Source organism: Xiphophorus hellerii, chromosome 1, assembly GCF_003331165.1.
Source record: "Xiphophorus hellerii strain 12219 chromosome 1, Xiphophorus_hellerii-4.1, whole genome shotgun sequence".
NCBI classification, from domain to species: Eukaryota; Metazoa; Chordata; class Actinopteri; order Cyprinodontiformes; family Poeciliidae; genus Xiphophorus; species Xiphophorus hellerii.
Window position 1 is genome coordinate 17,116,894 of NC_045672.1, and position 22,744 is coordinate 17,139,637.

A 22,744-nucleotide genomic window follows, 5' to 3' on the forward strand; every position below is an offset into this window, starting at 1 on the left:
ATATATGTAATTGGACAAAAATGAAACCAACCAGCAACAAACTAATTCACCATATATTTTATATGAACATCTGTTTAGATGGAGCGTTATACAAAATGTTACACAAGCAAGCTCAAGAGCAGAAAAGTGAAATCTGTGGATGTCGTGGTTGATGTGTGACCCATAAATGCCTCAGTTTTCTTTGTCTTCTTCTCAGCAGCAGGTTTTTCTAATTAAACACACACAAAAAAAACTAAAACTCGTTGTATAATCACAGTAATGCAAGTGCTCTTCTCTCTCCTTGCATAAGCCAATGTAGTGCAGTCTCATCAACAGATGAGGAATGAAACAACACTTTACAATTTAAATAATCCACTATAAACAGTTTTTGTTTTCATTTTCCTCCTTTTGTCTGTCCTTTTACACAGTGTCACTCTATGCTCCAGTGATGCATTTGTCCATTATTTTAAAATTCCTCTGATGTCCATCTCCTTTTCCTCTTGCAGTCCTCTTCCTGGACGCTTGTCCGGCAACGTGTTGCCATGTTTAGACATCTTGAATTGCACTTTCCAAGGTACTGTCCACAGTCCAACCAAGTATGCTTTTTGTTTTGTTTTTATCCCAAAAGATAATCCTTGCACCCCCCAAACCCTCTACACCCCCTGAAAAAAACCAAACATAAACAAAGCAAAGTTATATGAGTATATGATATGATGCCATTAATAATACTGGATATTTTTTTGAGGCTCAAGTAACATCTGTCTTTGAAGAACCATGAAGGCAGCAGACCATTTGAAAAGTAGCAGTACCACACACCAGAAGCAGGTCGTCTGGGCTGAATCTCTGTTTCAAGCCAAGTTGTTATCACTGACATCTGATCCCAGCAGGTTTAATCACAGAGACATTCACAAATAGTAGGAGCTAATATGTGTTGACTCATTACGATGGATAATGGAGTCTTAGTGCTTTCACAAACAAATAAAAAAAAAAATTAAAAAAAAGAAAGAAAAAGAAGCCATGCAATGATGAGACAAGGTCGGGGCGGAGATGCATAGCACTTTTGGACAGACATTTCCAGAATGCCACTTTCTACATGATGTCCTGCAGAGGGGTATCGGGTGGGGCTGCGTTTGATGGGAACAAAGGAGCAGCGCGACCTCAGGTCTTGTCCAACCACTCTGCTCGCTTAGGGGCCTTGCACGTGTGTATGTCCACAGCCTCCTCGCAGTCCTTGCACTCCACCGCGCAGCACCATTTGAACTTGCACTCACACTTTGTGATTTGCATGACTCGGGTGGTGTCGTAGCCTCTCCCGCAGCACATGACCTCACAGCCGTCCGTGCCCCGCGATGTCTTGTTGCAGACCCGCCCAGCGGTGCCCAGAGAACCTGCGCAGAGAGTTTGAGAGTTTACTTATTTGTTTTCCTAAAAAAGCTGATGCTTACAGTAGCATGTGCAGTGACAAAAGAAACTACAGTGATTACAGTTAAAGAAATAAAGACATACTGTATAGTGCCTTGCAAAAATGTCACAGAATTTCACATTTTGTCACAAACTTCAATGAATTTTATCAGGAGCTTGTGTGCATGGTCGAACCAAAGCAGTGCATAATTGTGAAACATTCCTTCTACAGATAAAAAAACTGAAAAGTGTGGCATAATTATGTATGTAGCTTCCCGATTCAATACGTTGTAGAACCACCTTTTCTTGGAGTAACAGCTGCAAGTCTGTATGTCTCTACAAGCTCAAGATATGGCTGCATTTGACTATATTTAGATGTATCCTAGTAAAGGTTTTGCCAGGCATAGCAATTTTATTGAATATTTGTCAGGACACACCAAAGTTTTACTGCTATTTCTCACTCACTGACACGTATTACTAAAAGAATAAAATCCCTCTGCAATTCCCAGATCTGCTACTCGTTTATCTTTTTGATCCTTAGCCACTAAATATTGCATTCTCCTTTTTCTTAGTTCTGTTGACCCAGATCTTATCAGTCTTTGCTGCAAAAGTGATAACTTTCGTATTGCAGAAATCCTGGGAGAATTTATCAGTCTGACCTGAGAGAATTTAAGAATCACCCTTTTAAGAGTCACATGAATAAAAATGTAAAGTATTACCTATTTGCAATGTCCAATACAGACCAAGCAGTTTGTTGACGCTTCCAAACAAAGAGTAAAGGATCTCAATCAGATTTAAACAGCTTATCTTAGACTAGAAAAAGATATATACCACAAAAGATTTTTTAAAAATGGTGCTAACTGAGAGCAGTTAAAAGTGGTAGAACAGTGCAGCTGAAACTTTTACCATTTCTGGTAAAGTGAGTGAATCTGATGGAGTTTAGGTGCTTTGAGTTTCAGTATGTGCGGTTATGATGCCAAATCAATTTAAAACGCTCGTCAGCGGTGATGAATGCCTCATAGCGCTTAGCAGCCGGGCTACCACTCAGTGCAGCGGCACATTGTCCATGTCTTATGTGAATGTCATCCCCACAGAGATTAGCGTTCATGTTTGGTGTGAGAAGCTCCCTGTTTGAACTGCTACCTATCACAACAAGCGGCCTGTACAACAACAGACCCACACACACAACTATGCGGTGTTGGTAGAGCGGCCTGCAGTTACACTGCCTTTCCCAAGCCACTGCTCCCTTTGAAGCACCTCTGTGTGTGTGTGTGAGGGTTAAATGGACAGTGGAGCGTGACAGACAGACAGGCTCTCACACTCGGAGGCCCACTCTGCCCTCAAGCTACGCTTAGCTCAGACAGACAGAGAGGGAGAAAGACTGTGACAGACACAGAGAAGTGACTTTTTTTTCTTTTTTTTTTTTTTTTAATTAGCTGCTTGTGTCCCTAGGCTGTGGATTCCACTGAGAAGGTGAGAATGACAGGGGAGGGTGGATGAAGGGACAGAAAGACAGGGAGACAAAATGAGAGAGTGCATGGAAAGGCTTGAAAAAGCTTCAACATAACGTCATCAAATACTGTCCAACCGTTCTTCATCCATCACCCAGTCAGTTTGAAACAGTCACATACTGTATGATCAGGTTCATTGTTTAAAGAGGAATCAAGACATCTCCTGACCACAAGGTTGTGTGTGTGTGCGCGTGTCGGCGTGTGGGGGTGTGTGTGTGTCTGTGTGTGTGTGTGTGAGAGAGAACTGACAGACTGACAGAGGTCAGGTGGTCACAGAACAACCGTGTCCTCAGGGTACAAAGATATTAGCTTCCACCAACATCACAGGGGAGGCCTGCTGTGTTATCTGACTACTATTACACACACACACCCCCCCACCACACACACACACACGCCCGTGCATGTGGGCAGGGGCCCACATGCACCCACACCCGCACACTGACATTTATGACCACAAAACACACTAGTCATGCATGAGCATACACAAAACACATAAATAGCACCTCTAAAACCTAAGAGAGTCTGGGCAATCCATCAACATCCATGAGAAACAACCCCTCTGTCTTTTACCCCCTCCTCGCTCCTGCAGTCTTACCTGCTGCTTTGTCTTGGAGGCAATAATCCGGCGAGTTCTCAAAGTACACCAGGTCATTCTTGGTGGCCTTCCTGAAGGCTTTGTTGGCCACAGTGAAGCCTGTCCCGTCCTGATTCATGATCACCTCAACCGCCCCGTTGTACTTCCTCCGCAGGTAGTCCCCAGTCTTCCTGAAGTCTGATAGGGCCATCCAGCAGGTCCGCAGCGTGCAGGAGCCGCTCACGCCATGACATTTACACTCCATGTTCATGAAGCGCTTCACCGCCTGCTCGAAGAAGTTTGGTATTTGATTAATGTTGTTTCAATCACTATTACATTTGACTTAATGTCTTGCAAAATGTTTAAGGCCATCTACTATTATTATTTTCCCTTTCATTGCTAACTTTTATCTGTTTTCTATGTTGTAAAAAAAATATCAAATTTAATCATCTGCATTGATTTTGAGCAGAGCTTTAAGATTGCGTATAACGCCAACTACAGCATGTAGAATTCAATTTCACTGTAGATGCTTGTCCTCGAAATAAAAGCTTGGTACCAGGCATATAAATAATGTAGCAATCTAGAAAATTAAGAAGCATTTGAGAAAGGATTTTTAATAACCAAATAAATCAAATTAATGGGTCATTACCAGGCCTCTGCAGAGCTAAAATTTGCTGATGAGCCATTTGATTCAGTTCTGTTGGAGAGAGGAGAGAGCTACAAGGTGTATTTTGGCAGTGCTCAAAGGCTGGACTAGGACGCCCTTGATTTAGACTCACCTGTGTATGTAAAACCATAAACAGGTAAAAATAAGCACTAGTCTTCAGCTGACCATATTTGTTTTATAAATCTGAGTTCAATAGCACTGGTGTTTGTAACATTTCTGGTGTAATTCATATGAATATTAATCAAGATGAACAAATCCTCTATGTTAAATGAAAGTAAAGACTGATGATTTAAAACCAATGATTGAGATACCATTTTAGGAAAACATCCCCGACTGCTCGAAGTTCAAGAATGAGGTGGACATGTACATCAATAAAGAAAAAAAAAAAGCATCTCATGTGCACCAAACAAAAAACAAATATCAATGCTGAAGCTAAAGAAGCTTCATGTTTTGTTTATTTCTGATTTAATTTGGGTACAGCGTTGCAAAAGATTTTCCAAAAAGAAAACAATGTTTAAACATTTAAGAAATCCAGTCTCTTGCCCATATTTATTTTTAAAATTTTCAATAAATACAAAATATTTGTTATTTTAATTAAAGCTTCTGGTGTAACTTTGTGCGTAAAAAATATGGTACATGAGCCAAAAGTGCCCAAAGTAAGTAGCAGTTATCAACATCTTACTTATTTAGTATTGAGTCGTTTATTTAAACCATCAAAATATCAAAATCACATGATTTTTATATGGAAATCATCCACTCACTGTTCTGCCACAGCGATTGTTGTGGAGGTTCATGAGTGCCCGACCATCCCGGATGGGTCGCTCTTTGGCATCAATGAAGGTTTTGGCAAATTTGATCCCATAGTTGACGTTATCGCTGCATCCACCCCAGTCAAAGTCTCCTTTTCCGTCGTTAGCTCGCCCCCGCCGGAGGGGGTCGCAGTTACACAGCTTCAGCTCCCCCTGGCTGCAGGCACGGGTCAGCGCATACACGACTCCCGCTGAGGAGATGGCGTAGACGAAAGCTGCTTCACGACTGCCTGAGAGGGAAGGATATAAATATAGAAGTTTCTGAGTACAGGTGACACAGTCACTCACTCACAGCATGTAATAAGTCCTTAACGAACCAAAAAAACAGCATCGTGGCACATGCTACACTTCCAGAGATGCACATACTGCCATGACAAGACCTGGTTGTGAGCCATGAGGACATGAAGGTGCAGCTGATGGAGTAAATCAGCCCCGATGTGGAGTAAAGAGCAGCTCTGTTTAAATATTATCATGGAAATAATCCTCGCTGTGGGGCTCTCCCCTGCTCACATAAATTGTTTAAATACAGACACAGTGATACCCCATTTATCAGCACCAGGATGATGTCATGAGAACATTATCTACCATTGCTCTGCTCATCTGTTCTTTGCCGGTTCCCCAGGACATTACTCACGCCAAATACAAAAAGAAATTTTTATGATGTGATCGGTCACGGTTGCTCTTTGCAATGTCTCTGTGAGCAAAGTGGCCTAAAACGTAGCAAAGGGATCAAAGTTAACCTTTACTCTCTTAAACTGAAACGCAATAAAAATGCATTTAAAGCTGGTTTCTGAGATGACAGAAAAACTCCAGTCCCTAAATAAGGCCACGAATCTTTCTCTGTTAACTCACCAGGTTAAAACATTTAAGAAAAGTTTGTCCATTTTGTTTTCCGTGTACATAGGAGCAGACAAACATGACATTTAATTTTGAAATTTTGTTTGCCCAATGACATTACTTTGGAACGTGATAAAACTATCTGAATTTTCAGCTGTTTGTTTTAAAATCACATTGAATTTTCATGCAAACACATCCTGACACGCTGTCATCACAAAGCTTTTCCTCTTGTCCCGCTTGGAAGCTATTCGTGTGCAGTGAAGAGAAATCAACACCTAATATTTACACAGGAATTTATGAATGATGAATTCTTTTTTTATTCAGGCAACCCATTTCCTTAGTACAGCTCTCAGGGGTTCATGTAATTTTATCATATACAGACGTGTAATAAATAGATTTGTATGTCACTTCCAAAACACACAAGCTCCCGAGGGTTTAAACCTTCATTTTAACGTTGTTGACTTGCAATGTATCTCAGCTGAATTTTTGTCCTATCTGTCATCTTCTTATCTAAAATCTCCAGTTCAAGTAAGATAAGACTTAGATTTTTTTGGGCTTCATGAGCCTATATTCTAACCTATACAGCTGTTTACACTGGCTGCGTACCAAAAATATATTTTGCATCTTTGAATATCTGACCAAGAGCGCAATTTGTTGATGTGTGTGTGTGTCCTTCACTTCTCTTGGTGTTTTTTTGTCTTTTAAATTGATGGATATATTATGTATTTATGTGAGTATTTGTTAACTTTTTTAAGGAAAAAGGAAAGAGCACACAAGCATTAAACCAACATTGTTGCGTAGTCTGCAGTGAGCAAACTGCTTGTACTGTATATTCGCCAAAGTGTCCCGTTTACTCTTGGAGGTGAGGAGTTGGGGGCAGAGGATGCAGACGGGATGCATGTGGGAGAGCAGTGACGAGGGCATCGCTGGTCATCTTTCAAAACTGCACTGTTTGCCTGACAGTGAGAATATCTCTCTAAATATTTACATCTACATTACTGTTTATTCCTCTCACCCCTTCGTTCCCCCTGCCGCACACACGCAGCCGTACAGGCAGGGTGAGTGTCTTCGTATCTTTCATTTTCCGCCGTGCTCCGACGGCCCCCACACATGCTTGAGATGGTTGGCCCAGACCCAATAACAATCTGTAGGAAGTCACTGACGTCAAAATCTAGATATAAGGACACTGACACATTCTTTTTTTTTTTCTTCCGACTGAATCTAACATCTTAAAGAGCTGCAAAGGAGCTTGTTGGAAAACAAATCGTTGTGAGAAATACTATGTACTGTGGATCTGCAACCCGTATTCTTTTGTAACTCCAAATGATGCTGCCTCTGTTCAGAATCTTATGCATGGATGGTCCATGTCCTGATATAACAAAGAATAATAGATTATCTATTCAGAGTCTATTCACGCCTTTGACAAGTTCATGCCTTACTACTTTCATTTTGTATTTGTAAATAAATTATTTTGGACCCACGTTGAGGATTACTTTTTTTATGAGTAACTGTATTACGGAATTATGAAGGTAAATAGTTATGAACATTGAAGTGCTAGTTATATTGCTATATGTTTATTCTAAGTTCCTGTATAGTCCCACTAAAATAAAGCTATTTGGGTTACATGTACAAGGTTGGGAATTGTTTTCTACAGCTGCATCAGAACCAGACTGTCTCTCCCCTTGTTTTGGATCCTTTATCCTTGGTATAAAACTCATGTGTTGTCTCTGCCTGGCAGAGCTTTTCACCCAGAATTTCTTCATTATTGATTGTCCTACAAGCTCTCTGTATCGTCCACAATATATGAATAAACCTGATTGATTTCACCTGACAGTGCTTGGTAATATTTTCTTTCCACAACAACAAACAGGAATCTAAAACATATTTCAATTTAACGGTATATTTTTTCCTAAAGGCTTTCTGTTAGCCATTTTTCATTGATCGTGGTTTTGATCCTATTTGGGCCAACTTACTTGCTTAAAACATTACAAACTGTGACCCTTACAGAAATAAAAATAACTGACTGACCTCCTGCTGGTTGATAATATGCATTGGAGTCCCATGACCACATTTTTCTACCCTAAGCAATAATGGAGCTACAGAAAGTGACTGTAAGGCATTGGTTGTTAGTGGAATGACAGAAACTACAGAAATACAAAATGATGTGAAGGGAAGAGAAAAAAAAAAAAACCTATTAATCCTTCATCCTTATTTTTTTTATTATTTATTTTTACATTCATCATTTTAGTTACATTCAAGTTTTATATTAACCAGATAGAATCTGCCCGGTCCTGCTATTGTGAGACTATATATGTGTGATGTGCACTTAAAACGACAATTTTTCCGCACATGTACAAATGGATGATTTTAAAAAACACATCAAATTCTTGATAAGGTGTGGTGTATCATTTGGAAACAATATGGTTGCATAATTCAACTCTTTGTTGCCCAATCTCAAGACCCTCCTGCTCAGTTTTGCTCAAAATCCATTCTGACAGAAGTTTAACTGTATTTAACCAATAAACAATGCAGCCAATCACATGCAAGGGCAGACTGAGATCGTACCGTTATGTAAAAGAAAGAAAGTAGGCGGTCAATCGTCAGCAAGTGTGGTGGTACAGACCACTCAAATTCCTGATTTGATTGACCTGCACCACCACATATTTAGATTCACTTAGGAAAAAATGTGAAGCAATAATGTCAAGAGTTCAGCATTAATTTATTTGATTTGTTTCCCTGATTGTGTTCAGGTGTTCATATAAAGGTTTGATTCAAACATCACTGCAGCATTTCTGTTTTTTAGCAAAAAAAAAAAAAGGTACATAACAATTAAGCTTTTATAAAGTCATTGCATAGAAAATGCTTAGCACCACACAAACAATTCATATTTGCTAAATTATGTTTAAACAGATATGATAATAAAACGAAGTGGAGAAGTGCAATTTGGCTCTTCTAATGGAATGAGACGCCAAAAGCACTGAACCTTTAGTAAGAAATCTTTCTCTTTCCTCTATTTTAAGTTGACAGTGACTAACAAGTGCACCACTGCTATCTTGTGGGTGGGAGTGTAAAACCATAGGCCTGTGAGCTAAATGCCATGGTGAAACTGATCATCAAAATTAAAATTTACTTCAGCTAAAATACTGATTCCCAAGCACAATAAAACAGAACCAACCCTAGATCTGAAAATCTGAACTCTGTCATCAAATCACCTCTGAACATATTCATGGCAATGAAAGGTAGCTCAATGAATGTAACAGTGCCAAAGGACATTGGATCAATCCGTCCGTCCGTCCGTCCATCCATCCATCCATCCATCCATCCGTCCATCCCTCCATCCATCCATCCATCTGCTGTAGCCACTTAGCTCTTAAAGGGCTACATGGGGATCACACTTGTAAAGCTCACCAAGCAAAACTATTGTAGCCAGTTAACTTTGCATGTTTGTGGAGTGTGAGGGGGAAGAAAACAAAACAAAGTGTGCACTGGAAAAATATTCTAACACCGAGCAATTCGAATTCATTGCCTTCTTGCTGTATGTGAACTGTGCTTAACAACTGGGCCACCATGCAGACTTAGCATAGCCTGCAGAACGCAAAAGAATGCAGAAAAAGGGTGAACATATAAGGTCAAAGAAAGACCTGCTTGGTGAAACTGCTTCAGGTTCACCAAGCAGTTTTTTTTTTACACTTACTCCGGAGCAAGACACGTCCAAAGACGGTGTGATCACGGTCCAGTGTGCTGCAGTTCCACCGATGGTGTCTGAACTGGTGTTGGCACTCTCTGATCCACTCCTTGGTGCCCTCGCCGATGGCCTGCATGATGTCTGGGTGGCGCTGGCAGAGCTGCCGCTGTTTGTTCACAAGGCCGGGGATGTTGTCACAGATTACACGAGCTCCCAGCGCCCCGATGTACCTGAGAGTGCCAGAAATAATAAAGTTTGGAGATGTTGTATGAAGTGATCAGTAATCTTCCATGTCATTTCTAATATCACTATGAAATGGTTAGGACACAACAATTGGTGGAATCCTGCAATTGACTGCTTCATGTAGTTTTGACTTGAATGTGTGTTCTCAAGAGGACGCAAAGAGGAGAGTGGCATGAAGAAAAGCTACCGAAACAAGCCCCCTGTGAGTCAGAGTTCACTACACTTAACAGTTTTAAGGTTTGCGAGTAGAAGGGGAGTGGAAACCATTTACTCCACTCTCCAAATAAATAAGCACTTAACCTCTCTGCACAAGACCTGTGAGTGTATGTGTGTTTAAACATTTCCCAGTCGAAATCATGTTGTCACAAATCAGAGCTCTAAGTCTGCAGAGTCCAATAACCCTGTCAAACTTTATTCACTTTATTCTCTTCTGTCTTTTGCTTAATTGCTTTTACCTAACCAGAAGGGTCTTCAAATGTCCAAATAAAGCAGACATTTACAGTATCTTCCCAAGACACCTTGTTGAGGTTGCCCAAAGTGAACTTTCTGGGCAAGTGAACTCTTTTTATGTCTATACATGAGACGTCTTCCAGACTTATGGCTGTAGGGGGGGTTTGACGGATCAGACAGGGAAGGCCAGGGAGCTTGTAGCTTTATCGCCCTCTTGTATAAGGCTGAGAAGAAGGTAGTCTCTAGAGACTCACTACTCCCCTGAGTGGGATTAGAGAGGAAGGAGAAGAGCTGTATACCCATCAAAGGAAATGCTGTAGCAGCAATTCACACCTAATTTTTTTCAGTGTAACTCTCTAAGAGAAAGGAAGGTTTGTGGACAGTAAATCATTACCCAAAGGTAAAAAATAACATGGTGTTAAAACTTCCGAGTATACCAGGGCACTGGGAAAACACAAGGTGAAAAATTTGGCTGATGGCTAAAATCTACTTGTTTTCTACTGGCCTGGGCCCTTAAGGTGCAAATCTGTTGTAAAACTCAAAAATCCACTCTTTTATCTAGTCACTGAGTAGCAAAATATGAGCATATGTGATGCACATGTGCCAGCAACACTCTTCAGAGTGGAAGATGTCCACACAAAGGAAGAAAGAGAGTTGCTAAAATACCCTGAGACATAAGAAATTGCTTAAAAAGAAACTGTAGTGTATTCAGAGGCTTTATGGCTGTTCATTCAGGTCCCAACAGCAGAGATAGACTTCAGTGTGTGACATTGCCATCTTGCTCCAAAACCATTTTCAACGTTTTGCAGTTTTGTTGGTTTCATGGTGGACTATAAGTTGAAAGGAGTTTTCAGATGTTTAATGCCTTACTTACATTTTGTATTCTCTTGAGCTTTCCACCTCTGTCATGTTGGCTTTGGAAAGCTAAAAGTCTTTGGAAATCGTTCAGTTAAATTAAGCATGTGCATTCTTCAGGTACACTGACATCAGTGTTTACTTTTGAAAATAGTTATGCTAATTGCAAATATAAACTAATGCTAAAGGCAACTTAAAATGTAAACCCTAAATGTTTTCTGTTACAGACCACATTTTACAGTGACTGTTCTTTCAAACAAAGCATGTCACATAACCTCTGCTCCTAATACAAATAACTGTTGAGTGCTCCTAGCAAGAAACATAGGAAGAAATATTTTGAATGCAATTATTGTTCTTCAAGAAAAATCCCAATGGGCTAAAATTGGTAGCTATACAAAACTCAGAAATCAGCCACGAAGCCATGATTGCCGGATCTTGAGAAAAAGATCAGAGTTGCAATGGCTGGGTTCTATTGTGCAACAGAGTTTTCACCACCACCAAAACCTTCAACTTTATTTTTCTACAGTTAAAAATCCTGATGCCAAACACAGTGTCAGAATAACGGAGCGTTGCCCCTCCCTCTCCGGGAGCTGTGCACTGCTAGTAAGGTGTTTGAAATAAGTCTGTTGTAAATGTGGAAATATGTAGTGAAAAAAAGAAACAGACATTCAAGGCAATGAAAACAAAAGACCACCACTCATCACACATGCTAATTTAATACTGTCTTGAAACTACAATTGGTAATCCATGAATTGCATTTCTGTAAAGTGTCTGACTGCAGGTCAGCTAGAGGACAATAGCCAACCAGCTTGCTTTGCTTTTGTTGCTCTTGATCAAAACAGAGCAAGATAGCACTCAAAATATCCCACAAAAAAAAAATTATAAATAAGTGTAGTTTTCTGTTTAAACTTAAATCATTACGATTATATAATATACAGTATCTATGTTTTATCTTTTTAATACATTAGACACCTTGAAGTTATTATAGTCTTACTCAAGTTTATCAGAGTCTGAGATAATACCAGCCAATGCAGCTCTGATACACTGTTGATAATTATTTAACTGGAAACATTAACATTCTGAATGAAGAAAATAGAAGAACTGCACTCAATCTCTCTATTTATATGACAAAAAAAAATCAGTTATATAAAATATTATTTATTTTTAACTGATGTTATGGTTTTTTTTTAGATGGCAGAAAATATGATTTTCTGCAGGATCCTCTAATCCCCCCAAATGAAAAACAGGAATAACACCTGTTCCCTCCACAATGCCTTCTCCCATAATCTACACAAACTATTAGACATTCCAGCATTACCAGCACAGACACCTCTACTATAAACACACACACACACACACACCCACACTCCCTCTACTCTCACACACAAACGTTTTCTATTATGTAACGTCGCCCGAGCTTTAACATTGGTAAAGTCATCTACGTGTGACGCAGATACAGAGGTGGCTGCTACCTGGTGAATTAATGACCCGAGTTTGCCGCTCCAGCTGAGCAGCGCGAGCTTAGCCAACGACGCTGAGATAAATTACGCGCAAAGCAAAGAGCCGGTATTATTACCGTAATCATTATTACTGCTCAGCGCGGCAGGGCCAACAAACTGACACGAAAAGAGGGCAAGCTCACCTTGGAGAAACGCTCGAATCTCATTCACAAACTCATAATTTCTTTCACACCCCGTCGTGTTTCTTGGCTCCTATTTTTGGAGACACGACATTAAGAATTAGACGAAATTATGATTTAAAAACACTAAGAGTGTTTTTTTGCTTCCATTTACTTGTAAAATAATACTTCCAAGTGTAAAGTTTAATATCATTTCAAAAATAATAAGTACATAAAAGCGTATTTATATTTTAAATTACTTGTTGAGGAACTATAGCGACCATAAAGAAACAAACAAAAAAACAAAACAAAAAAAATAGAAGAATCCCTTATTGGGTATAAACATTAAACACGTGGTTATTTAAATTCATTCTAATGCAATTTATCCCTGTTAGGGGTTTGATACAGAGTATCTTTTGAAAATTAAGATAAGAACAATTGTGATATATTGATAATTATCTAATTGTCTGTCTCATTAATAAAAACAACCGGCTGTAGTGAATCGCGTGGGTGATAAGAATAGGCCTGTGTGATGGATGTGCACTCACCACCAAGAAGAGTCCACGCGAGGCGTGACGAGCAGCAACAGCAGCAGACAAGCACAGTACATCCTTGAGCTGGCACCTTGGTTCTGACACGAAGAAGGCCCGGGTGAGAGTCCGGCTCCCGGAGAACCACCGCGGTGAATCCGAGCTGCACGGAGGCCGAGAATCCTCCTTAAACCCAGCATGGCTCCTGTCTTTTTTTTTTTTTTTTTGCCACCCCCCCCCTCCTACCTCCCTCCCCCGGCAAAGAAGGGGAAGGATAGATAAATCCTTATTCCAGATGTGAAAGCTTGTTAAGTTTTGTTGTGAGTTATGGAGTTAAAAAAGTTGGAAGGCCTCATTATCCAGAGTGTGAGTCCCGTGTTGTGCGGCTGTCAGCAGATAGAGGAGCGCGTTTGCGGTGCCATGTGCGCACCAGACCCTCCCCTGAGAACTTCTGGCTGCCAACCCGGAGCCTTACCTGACGAAGCGGGGCGGGGGGCACAAGCGAAGCCGATTTCGCCCCTGCTCTCAATTCCCCCTTGGTCTGATCCTGCTGTTTTGTCCTTATACCAGAAGCCGGGACAGTACGTTGAGAGTAAGGGCAGGAGTCAAAGTTTGCAGAGTTGAAGTGGCCGCTCCCCAGCCTGCTGCGGGACTCTACGCTGCGTCGGATGCTCTCCTTTATTAGCGCACGGTGGATAGAGTCCGAGTTAAGGGGGAGAGGAGGAGAGAGAGAAAAAGATGAGGGAGGGCTCGCCGCGGACAGCTCCCCTCCCTCATTGGGTGGAAGCAGAGGCTACAGGGTTTGGCGAAGATCGAGATGTTTAAAAGGAAGGAAGGAGAAAGGTGAGCTAAAGGAGTGATGACGCTGCTGATGTGACGATCTTGAGCTCATCTGGAATGTAAAATGCATTAAGGGAAATTATTAAATAACGCAAAAGGTGTTGACTAACTTATAAATGCATTAAATATTTAGAATACAAATGGCTTTTCTCTATACTCCTACAATATTGAAACATTTGGACGTCGAGGGACGTGTCAGGGTTTTATTACATTGAATCAGATAGTGGCTCATTATTGTTAAGGGACAGAAAAAAGTGAGAGTAAAAATCCATAGCATGCATTTATTTTCGCTGTTGCGGCAGAAAGTCTTGTGTGTATCTAGCAGCTTGACACATTTAGAGACTGAAATTATGTCCAATGTGCTTTGCAATAATGGTTCAACCTCAGCCAGGTGGGATGGAGAGATTCTGTGAATGTTCATTTTTAAATCTTCAGAGAGAAGGAGGCAGACAAGTTTCAGAAGGATTTTGGTCTGGACGAAAACATGAACATACTTTGTTTTAGATTATATAATTTTGTCCCTGACATAGAGTTTTTAACACGTTTTCATTCCATGTATTGCCACCTTCTGTGCTGAGCAAAAACATCTCTAAAGCATGATGCTGTCACCACCGTGTGTCGCTACGGGGATGTTGTGCGGAGCGTAATGTGCAGTCTTAGTTTTCCTTGGTCTATATGATGCTGTTTGTACATTAATATTATCTCCAAAACCTCTGAGGCCTTAAAAGAGCAAATACTTGAACTGATAAAATTACAGACAGATGGACTTTACTAAGGGGAGCTAATTTTCAGATGTATTGGTAAAAGAAATCAAAGATCATGTCTCTGCAATTATGTGCTATATTGTTTTGGTTTATCAGATCATAATCCAATAAAACACATAAAATTTTGTGGTTTTACAGTGATAAAATGTAAAAAAAACAAAACAAAAAAAAAACAGAAGTTATTTCTGCAAGACATTATGCTTATATCATTACCTCATTTAACCAGCCATATAAAAAGAGACAAATGTAATCAAATGTGTATTCTTGTGGCTTCAGCTTCTAGCAACAAAGTAGACAGGCCACAACAATTGTGAGAACATTAAGATGGCTGAGATGCCAAGATACGGAGAGCAAGAATCACAACAAGGGTGGCAAACAAAGCAAACCAACATTAGGAGCAAATATCATTGATTTTAAAAGAAGTTCAGTCACTCATTGGCGCATGTTATAAAACAAATGCATATTTAAACATCCCTTTCACTTGCATCCATACCCCTTGTATAGTTCTTCTAAGGTTAAAATGTGAGAAAAAAAGCTTGGAATGTAGAACCAAGAATCAAGAAAACAGTGCCAACTTGTCCATTGGATCAGCATCATGGCCTAAATATGAACCATATGTGTGAGGCAGAATGCTGAGAGTGCTCAGCCACGCCGACACACACACACACACGCACGCCCTCAAACACAGACACAAATTTCTCCTCCTACAACCATCCTTACCCTCTGCCCAATTTTTGCTGGTCCATTTATAGCACCTTTGAACTCGCTATCATCAGATTTGGGATTATTTTCATCCCTCAACGACATCTGAGAAATTACAATCTGCTCCTATAAGTCAGAAATTATGTTCTAAAATAAACACACTCCACTGCTTTCTGACAATTTTTAGTTTTTTTTTTAACTAATCCTGGGTGGAGAAAGCCACAGTTGATTCAGGTGACCCCATTAATACTAATGAACAAGCAAACAAATCAGGAAAATCCCTGTCGGAATTGAAACTATTAGACTTAAGGAAAGCTGTTGCGAAGTGCTACGTCTTCAAACGCTTTTGAAAACAGCCTCAGTGTTTATGCCAAAGCTAGTGTTAAAGCTAAGCTTCTTAGAGACTTTAGTGTTTCTGCTTATAGCCCAACCAGACAGGCTGCTGCTGACAGAACAAATCTAATTTTCACCATTTTCGCAGAAAACCCCCCAAAAAACAAACAAAACAACAACAACAAAAAACAATCGATATGCAGAGGGCAGCACTGGGTGGAGGTTTGTGAAAGTAAGCTAGGTGAGACAGAGGAGCTCAGGCTTCAGAGGATTTTTGCACGCTGCAGCTTGGCATGCTGTTTTCTGCTAAATCAAAAGGAATTAGGGAAGTACAAACACATCTGAGTTATGCTCTCCCTCCTGGGGCCGTAGCTGGAACTCCCGTGTCTCTTCCCTCGCCAGCGAACCTGACTCCAGCTTTCTTTCCATAAACAATAACAAAGTCAAGTGCCTCCTTGTCAGACGGATGAAAAGTTTACCTTGATGTGCTGGGTTCAATCTGACAGATGTCTTCACAGAGGAAAAGTACTGATTTGGGTTGCGCTGTTTAAACTGCGGACTGGAGAGAAACAGGGATAAAGATGAAATTTACAGTGATGAAGGATTTTAATGTTTATACTTTCGAGTTACTCAGGATTAGATCTGACAGTAGGGTTGCGGCTAGGAATAAAAGACTGGACCTAAGGCATTCGGTTTAGATGGAAGAGTTGGACTAATAGCTTTGTAATGTGTCCTTTCTGTGGGGATTATACTGTGTGATGCCATGATGCCTCCAGTCCAGAGATGAGCTCAGTGAGTATTCATATCCCACCAAGCGTCTGGTAGGAACGGCAGCCCCCAGTCAGGTCTGGCCGAGTTCCCACAATGATGTGACAAACGGGTTGAGGGGAGAAGGGAAGCGGTACGCTGACCTCATCCAAATTCTCCCCGTTTATTTTTACTCTGACCACATGTGTAAGAAAAAATGCCTCAAAAACACAAATTAGTTTGCTCATTATTTAACTGAACAAGCCATTTTTGCCAATTCTTTAAATTTCTGTCCTCAGATGTTTCATGAGGAAATTTTCTTTCCTCATGATGCACCGGTCCCTCCTGCAGCAGATCTCGCTCTTGACAAGACACCGCCACTCGTGAACTTCTCAATTGGATGTTTTTCTCTGGTTTCCAATCTTCCTCCCTTTTCCCGATGTCATTGTAGTTACTTTGGGAGTAAAGGTTTCTTTATCTCTGTGTGACCATTCAACGCATCGTAGGACCTAAGTCCTTTCATTGTGGGTAATGACACCGCTACCATTTTCAACCTGCATTTTCACCAGGACTTTTGCTTTTCTTCTGTGTTCATCTCTGTTACACAGTAACTGCATGCTTCTTGAATTAATGTCTTTATAGCTATACACTAAAAGTTGCTCCCCTTTTTTGCCTAATGCTGGGAATTACCCTATCTGAAGCTAAAGTCACAACAAGGGTGATTTTAGAATAATTTAGGCTTTTGCCAAAATTGTTTGAAGACAAACTAATCATATTTTAGATTTTGCCTCTCATGTTGCTTCATGGCTGATATCTACGGGGGGGAACGCCTTGAACATTTGCAAACCATTCTTGCAAAAGATCTTCCACGTAAACCTCCCATTTAGAAGAAAATAATAAAAAAAGATGAAAATTTGATAGTGTTCTTGCAGTCTGCAAATAACTAAAAGAATTCTAATTGAGATAAATGAGTCTTTTTAATGTTAGAAAAGTGATTGTGGGTCTTCTTTATAAAATGATTGTGAACATCTGGTTTTGACTGTGCATGCCTGCATGTTGATATTTGCAATACAACACCTTATACTTCTATTAATATGAGTAAATCCCCCATTAATGGAGCATCACGACCTCATTTATGAACAGAATATACATCGTGGTTATTTTAAGTATTTTAACACCGAATTAGACTTATGTTTAATTGTAATGGGACATTTATATTAGAAATAACCTCTGAGGGTAAAACAGCCAAGCCTGAAAGCATATTCCCATAATTATCAAATGAAAATCATTTGGTGTTGGTGTATATGTGAAGCTAACTTAAAGCCAGATTACAACACAGACGTTAAAAATATTTAGTCCTTGGCAGGCCCCAATGTGTGCGCCAGAAATCCAGAGCCTCAATAATTTATTGTCCTGTAAATTTAGATCTGCCGACAGAGGTAAAGTGCTTTGAACGAATACAGTGGTGCTGGAACTTCAGAAGCTTTTAAACTGATTGGCTGGCATATAAGTACGTGTCGTCTGAGCCTCTTGTCGATCATGTTTCACCCTGAAAAGTGCGATTTCAGAAATTTCTGCTCCGGGAACGTCCGTCTCTAAAAGAAAAATAATAATAACCTGCTCTCACATGTGCATATTCTAGATTATGTACACTCATGTTACATCATGGTTGGCCTGCACAGGGGGAATGAATGCCTTGCATACTTGCAAGCCTTTCTTACTTTATCCTTGGAATAGCCTGCCATCAATGGATTTGATAAAACTCGTGAACAGACTGTGGGTCCAAGGATGTCATCCTGACTACTCTATAACAGAAGGTTACGGCGTTGCTGGAAGATGCCGTCATGCTTTACCAGAAAAAAACATACATGTCCATGAATGTGCACAGGCTCTCACACACATACACTCAGCGAGACTTAGAATAGAGCGAGTGATACAGACAACATCAAAGGAGCATTCAGGTCATTGTAGCTTTTTTGACACTCGAAACATCCCAGTCATCTTTAACTTAACAATAACTTATATGTTCTTGGTTTTATAATAGTGTGCAATTTATAGAAAGCCAAATAAGTAAATATTGTAAAAAAAAAAAAAAAAAAGAATGATTGTTGAAATTTACCTCAATTGATGCTGGTCATCTTTACAGCACAGACATTGTCGCTGCTTTTTTCTGACAAGAACTGAGTAAATGCTGAGTAGTTTCCTGTTTTAATAGGGCTTTGTCTGTGTGACGAACACAGCAGGTCACATGGCATGTGACCTATGATTACCTCTTTGGAAACTTGTGAGTAAAAAAACACTTATTTTTACTTTAATTATTTCAAAGTAAAAAAAAAAAAAGTATCTTGCAAGTTTTAAAGGAGGTCCATGATAACACTGTGTTTTATCTTTAAATGTCCCAGTGACACAAATCAGGTTGTAATCGCAGCTAAGGTTAAAAAGTTGCATAAAAGGAACCATTCTGGTTTTAGATTTGCTCATAATAGGAAACCTCATGTCATATTATGAGGAAATTGTGACTAAATGGTGAAAATTAATCACTGCCATTCATTGCGACAGCTACTAAATCAGCAAAATTGTTTTATGCAGCCATCCACAAAATCACTACTCTAACAGAACGTCAGCTTTTCTTAACGCATTTGCACGCCGACAAATAAATAATGTCATCTCAGATAAAACCTGAAAGTGATAATGTAAATATCCCAGAAACCTTAAATAAATACGATTTTAAACTGAGGTTTTGTGGAGCAGTTATGGCGCGGCAATATGTTACCTGTCAACTCTCTTTGCATCTTCATCTTGGTAAAGCAGAAAAAAACAATTTTAAAACAATACCAGTGCCAGAAATTAAATGTAAATGCTATGTTTTAAACCTCTAAACTACCATCTTCTTTGCATTACGCTATCACTGACATTGGAGTCTGTGGTTATTTACAGAGAAGCCTGTGGTAGATCACTGCTTGAGGCCCCAGTCACACTGGATTAAGAGTATAGAAAACGTCTTCAGGGAGGTTGTGGTGGTTTTGTTATCCTGGTGGAAGCGTATGTCTGGATCTTGGCTGCAGTGTGAGGCAGCCTGCTAGCATCAGTTGCAGTTTATCCATGATGTTTGATTCGGACTGGTCATCAGAGAGCTTGATGTGCATCACAGTGGATATGTAATGAGCCTGAATTGCCTCTAATTTGGCCGTTTTCTTGCTTCGCTGTAAGATATCAAAGGTGCATGTAAAGGCTGTCAGGTTTCAAAATCTCTCTTAAGTTTCTTCTTTTACAATAGTTCAGGGACAACTGTAATTTTCAGCATTTAGTGAGAATTGATCAAAATATTAGTTCTTTTATTCTATTGTGCTGTTTTAAATTTATAGGTTATGCCATTTTCGATAATTCTTCACACTTTCTATGGTTTGATTCCATTGTGTTAGTTTGAATATATGTCTGTGTTTTTAGATAGATTGTATATGCTGTTCTTTATTGATTACTTATTGTATTTTATTTTTGTTGTGTAGAAACTATATACACAAACCTTATCGTAAATGCAACATAATAAAGAGAGGCATGAGTCTAACTTACCCATCTATTATCATTTGATCTAGCTGAACAAAGGGGAAATGGGGAATATAAATCAGTTGTCCACTGTTTTTTACTATTATTATTTTTTATTCCAAAGGTCAAACAATAAACAGACATGAGAACGGCAAATTAAACAAAATAAAAATTTATCAATCACAATTTACCAATGAGGGATCGGTGCATTGTTTCATTTCATGACATTATGATAAAACGGTGTGTGCATACCATTCCATCCTGTGTAGGCTTTAGATCTGTGTGAACAATGATGGAGGTGACGCTAATCTTGTGGTTTATCATTCTGCGTGAAATTGTCACTCAAATCTACCCTGAAGGGTGTGCAATATCTTAAACTGAATTCCTAAGTATGGACCGTTGTGGGCCTTTGGCAGAAAAAAAAAACAAAAAAAACCGATGAAGGCTCTAACCGTGAGAGAGATCTCTCTATGTCCTGAGCGATGAGAGCAGGGTTTAAATGGCTGCAGGTGCGCTGGAGTTAGGCGGGCAGTATCTTTGAAGTAGAAGCCAAGTGGGACCCCAGCCCATCTCTGACCAACCGCCAGAGTAGACACATTCGTTTTCAATTAACACTCCTTCTTTCTCAGATGCTGCCCCTTTGCTTTTTCTCAACTGATCTATAAAGGTTGTATGTTTTGTTAAAAGGGTAGCATTATGAATTTTCCAGGAACTTACTGCCGTTTTATGGTACAAGCAAATCAAACAACTATTTTACCTTCGATTTTTATTAAAAAAAAATGCTGAATATAGCAAACATGGCTTAAAGATATTTTATTTCGCAATTTGATGCCTTGGAATTGGCTTCTGTCTCTTTAAGAAGGTCCTGCTCTTTCCTCTCAGTATGTCAACACAGCATTATAATGGATAATGCCTATCCATTATGCACAATGGATAGGCATTGTGCATAATGGACAGGCACAATGCCTATTCATTATGCCCTTTCCAAATGTTCTCAGCAGTGTTGGACTGAGAAGCAGTTCGCATGATAAACTCAACAAACTCAGAATTACACCTAATTGTTAAGTGCTGCTGCCGCTAGTCTGGAGGAGCTGTAGAACGTGGTTGCTACAGTAGATTTGAAGATTCCTCAAACATGCATGAAAGAATGAAAGCAATCAATCAATTTTACATGGCACCCCCTTTACGCAATTAGCTTTTTTATATATATATTACAATCAACACCATGAAAACAGTAATGGTTATATTTTCTAGATACTGTGATAGAGCAGGTACTGGTACCTACTTTAAGAGAAATTAAGCTTCAACAGGGACAAAAAGTATATATAATATATAAAAGTATATATTTTTGTCAGAAATAGTTTTATTTTTATTTTTACTAGATTTCCATGAGCGTTTCATTTGTCTTAATATATTTGCTACACTTTTCCCATTTCAGTCATTTTATTAAAAACTGCCCAGCCACACATGTGCCTTTAAAGTGCTTCTATATAAAATCTGCTCTGAGGAATATAATTTGTTGTTGAGCCATAATGACTAATACTCTTTACTAAATAGATGCCATCATGAGGAAAAAACAGCTTTTGGAAAGATTGACGCAAGATTTCAAGATATCAGCCAGGAAGTTAAAGCTTGGGCACTAATGGGTCAATTAGATAATGAGGATATGATTACAACCAAATCAGTTACAAAATGGCTTAAGAACCCTGACTGGTCATAAAAAAGCTGGAAAGAGTTCTAACGTTTGTGTCAGAAAGGCAGCCTGCAAGCCTGAATCAGTAACACCAGTTGAGCAGTTAAAGTGGGCAAAAAAAAACTCCAGGAAGTTGCTGTGAAAGCTAAAACATTTGACCCAAATCAGAAGATTTAAATGCTATCAAACCAATTACTAGTAAATTGTGTATCAACAATTCACTAGTAGCTTTGTTGCAATTGTGGTATTTAGCAAATGGCAATAATTTCATCAATCTTAACTGACATGAAAGAGGAAACAAATTGTCTAATTGTGGTTGTGTGTTTTATTCATTCTGTGTTAATGTATAATTTTCAGCTTTAGGTCAGACAACAATATTCTGGTAAAACATTATTTACTTTCTAATATATTGTACCTCAATGTATATAACTTAATAAAATGTTTTCTTACATTCTAATTCTGAATATGAGTGCTACACCTCTCATTTAGGTTCTTTGAACCTGTCCATAGTTAATTGGTTTTGACAGTTTGGCTGCTCCAATAATGAGAGGTTCTTCTATATTGGAATTTTTATTGGGGCCTGCCATGCAAAGCAATGGCAGGAACCTATTACTCTACACCCAACAAGCGTCTCTTTATTATTGGGGCCTGCCATGCAAAGCAATGGCAGGAACCTATTACTATTGTCGGAGAGAAGCGTCTCTTTAATATTCTTTATTCTTCCCCCTATTACTATTGTCGGAGAGAAGCGTCTCTTTAATATTCTTTATTCTTCCGTAACCGTTAATGCGGCTCATACCGCTTGGTGCACACCTACAAATGAGGTATCAAAACGTGCAGAAAATTCACGCCATTGGAGCTATTACTTGTGGTGGGATTTGGGCTTAACGTGGCGACATAATTCGCAAAAAACTACGAAAAAAACCCCATTATAAGTCAATGGGAAAAATCCTAGAAATACCC

At 39.5% G+C, this 22,744-nt stretch overlaps 1 protein-coding gene across 1 annotated transcript; it reads right to left on the bottom strand.

Moving 5' to 3' along the window:
* Positions 1-39: 39 nt before the first annotated feature.
* LOC116721978 (protein Wnt-2b-A) lies at positions 40-18,716 on the bottom strand. The gene is made up of 7 exons (XM_032566045.1): positions 18,665-18,716; positions 16,278-16,357; positions 13,178-14,051; positions 9,473-9,693; positions 4,894-5,171; positions 3,487-3,751; positions 40-1,367 (listed from the first exon to the last, which is right to left on the bottom strand). The coding sequence occupies exons 3-7, from the start codon at positions 13,357-13,359 to the stop codon at positions 1,138-1,140; spliced, it is 1,176 nt and encodes a 391-aa protein (XP_032421936.1). The 5' UTR covers positions 13,360-14,051; positions 16,278-16,357; positions 18,665-18,716; the 3' UTR covers positions 40-1,137.
* Between the last annotated feature and the right edge of the window lie 4,028 nt (positions 18,717-22,744).